At 44.2% G+C, this 2,934-nt stretch overlaps 1 protein-coding gene across 1 annotated transcript in view; it reads left to right on the plus strand.

The window, feature by feature from the left end:
• The first annotated feature begins 404 nt into the window (after window positions 1-404).
• Window positions 405-2,934, plus strand: part of LOC117960511 (pleckstrin homology domain-containing family A member 3-like) — a 4,901-nt gene continuing 2,371 nt past the window's right edge. Inside the window, exons 1-2 of the mRNA XM_034898457.1 lie at window positions 405-763; window positions 2,273-2,389. Coding sequence (XP_034754348.1) covers window positions 724-763; window positions 2,273-2,389 — 157 coding nt within the window. The 5' untranslated portion in view covers window positions 405-723. The remainder of the gene's footprint in view (window positions 764-2,272; window positions 2,390-2,934) is intronic.

Raw genomic sequence — 2,934 nt, forward strand, 5'->3', positions numbered from 1 at the left:
TTGTCTTGGACTCAAACCATTTTGGACTCGGTCTTGTCTTGGACTCAAACCATTTTGGACTCGGTCTTGACTTGGACTCGACAACTCCTGGTCTTGGACTCTAACCTTTTTGTACTTGGTCTTGACTTGGACTCGACAAGTCCGGGTCTTGGACTTGTCTTGGACTCGACTAAGGTGGTCTTGACCACAGCCCTGGCCTAATTATCTTGTTAATTCTAAATAATAGGGCAAACATTTTCCTCAGCTTACTGCATTACCCTTCCGTATATTCTCCCACCGCTGACATTAAATCAGTAGACAAGTAGTATTAGAACCAGATAAATATAATTTCATTTCATTTAATTTCATTTCTACGACTATAAGCCAATATATATCCACTATTTGCTTGTCCTTGGGAAATGTCCCCACCAGCCCTCCGTAGGAAAGCTGCTGCTTTGTTGACATCTTTCCCCTCTCATCAGCTGACTAGCCACAAGTTAGCTTGTCAGTTCATGAGCATCTTAGCACAAACAAGCCCTCAGCATGACATTATGCTGCCAACACTGCAGCCAGGCCGCTCCCAAATCCCCAAAACAGTTTACACATTTTTAGACAACCATTAGCTCGCGATGGGGGTTATTTCCTAACCCGCTGTCACTCGACAGAGAGCGGACGCTAGCTAGTTAGCAGCTAGTTAGCAGCTAGTTAGCGTGCTGCTTCAGTTAGCTAGCCTGCAGAGCAACCATGGAGGGGATTCTGTACAAATGGACGAATTACATGACAGGTGAGTCCTCTGTCTGTCTGTCTGTCTGTCTGTCAGCCAGCTGTTTAAGCCCACTGTCTTTCCGACCAGTTGCGGACACAGCAACTGAATTATAGCTAAGTGATGGTGTGTGTGTTAGCTAACAGTTCTTATAGCTAGCCTGTCTGTGCTAGCTATAAGAACTGAAGTTCTTATAGCTAGCTTGTCTGTGCTAGCTATAAGAACTGCAGTTCTTATAGCTAGCCTGTCTGTATTAGCTATAGGAACTGTAGTTCATTTAGCTAGCTTGCCTGTACTAGCTATAAGAACTGAAGTGATTTTAGCTAGCCTGCCTGTACTAGCTATAAGAACTGCAGTTTTTATAGCTAGCCTGCCTGTACTAGCTATAGGAACTGTAGTTTATTTAGCTAGACTGTATGTACTAGCTATAAGAACTGCAGTTATTTTAGCTAGCCTGCCTGTACTAGCTATAAGAACTGAAGTTATTATAGCTAGCCTGCCTGTACTAGCTATAAGAACTGCAGTTTTTTTAGCTAGCCTGCCTGTACTAGCTATAAGAACTGCAGTTTTTTTAGCTAGCCTGCCTGTACTAGCTATAAGAACTGAAGTTATTATAGCTAGCCTGTATGTACTAGCTATAAGAACTGAAGTTATTTTAGCTAGCCTGCCTGTACTAGCTATAAGAACTGAAGTTTTTTTAGCTAGCCTGCCTGTACTAGCTATAAGAACTGAAGTTTTTATAGCTAGCCTGCCTGTACTAGCTATAAGAACTGCAGTTTTTATAACTAGTCCGTCTGTGCTAGTTATAAGAACTGAAACTAATCTAAATCTAACAGAGCCCAATAGACAAGTAAACCAAACAACTTTGTCTGTAGACACCTTTGGATGAGCCTGTTTTGTTTATTTTATTTTTTGAAATTTTCTGACATTTTATAAAACAATAGAATACAACAATAAAACAAAATGTGCAGATTAATCAACAGTGATATTAATCATTAGTAGAAACCCTAGGATCCAGCATTTTGGTGCATCCATTTTAATCGGTCTTCCAATTTTATGGAAGTGCAATGCTGTACAGTGTATCCCTGATATCTCATACCAGGGCTGTAGTCAAGACCACCTTAGTCCAGTCCAAGACCAGGACTAGTCGAGTCCAAGACCAGACCAAGTCCAAAGAGGTTTAAGTCCAAGACAAGACCGAGTCCAGGACAGAAAAAAAGGTCTTATGCATGACAGTATCAAGAAAATCATTTTGGGTTTAACTTTCCCTCCAATATTATTATCAACATAATAAAGACACCTGGACTCGGTCCAGACCAGACGCCATGTTGGGCAAGACCAGTGTCCGAGACCGGGACAAGTTTGAGTCCAAATACTAGCGAGTCCGAGACAAGTCCGAGACCACAGACAAACGGTCTCGAGTCCAGACTTGAGGACTACAGCCCTGTCTCATACCATCTGACAAATGAAACCTCCACACAGAGACCCCCATTCGTCTCTGAGGGTCTGACTGTGTTTGATGGTTCTCAGGCTGGCAGCCGCGCTGGTTCGTCCTAGTGGATGGAGTCCTGTCCTACTACGACTGCGAGGACGACGTCGGGAAAGGAAGCAAAGGATCCATCAAGATGTCCGTGTGTGACATTAAAGGTCAGATGAACCCCCCCCCCCCCCCCCCCCCCCCTCAGTACACTTGCACTTACCTTCATCTGCCCATTGCATTTCAATTCAATTCAATTCAATTTTATTTATAGTATCAATTCATAACAAGAGTTATCTCAAGACACTTTACAGATAGACCACACTCCAGAATTTACAAGGACCCAACAGTTCTAGTAGTCTCCTCCAGAGCAAGCAACAGTGCAACAGTGGCAAGGAAAAACTTCCTTTTAGGCAGAAACCTCGGTCAGACCCAGGCTATTAGTAGGCGGTGTCTGACGGGCCGGTTGGGGTTAGAATTTTGTAGTAGTTCATGGCATAGCAGGACGCTGTGCGGCATTACAAGGCACAGCAGGACGTAGCAGGACGTAGCAGGGCGTAGCAGGACATAGCAGGACGTAGCAGGACGTAGCAGCACGTAGCAGGGCACTGCAGTGTAGCAGATGAACATGGCATAACAGAACATGGAGCGGGACCAAGGCGACAGCTGCTACCCTGATTTTGGGGTCTCTCTGATCCAAGGGAACATGCTGGGG

Source organism: Etheostoma cragini, chromosome 17 (genome assembly GCF_013103735.1).
Source record: "Etheostoma cragini isolate CJK2018 chromosome 17, CSU_Ecrag_1.0, whole genome shotgun sequence".
In the NCBI taxonomy this organism is placed as follows: domain Eukaryota; kingdom Metazoa; phylum Chordata; class Actinopteri; order Perciformes; family Percidae; genus Etheostoma; species Etheostoma cragini.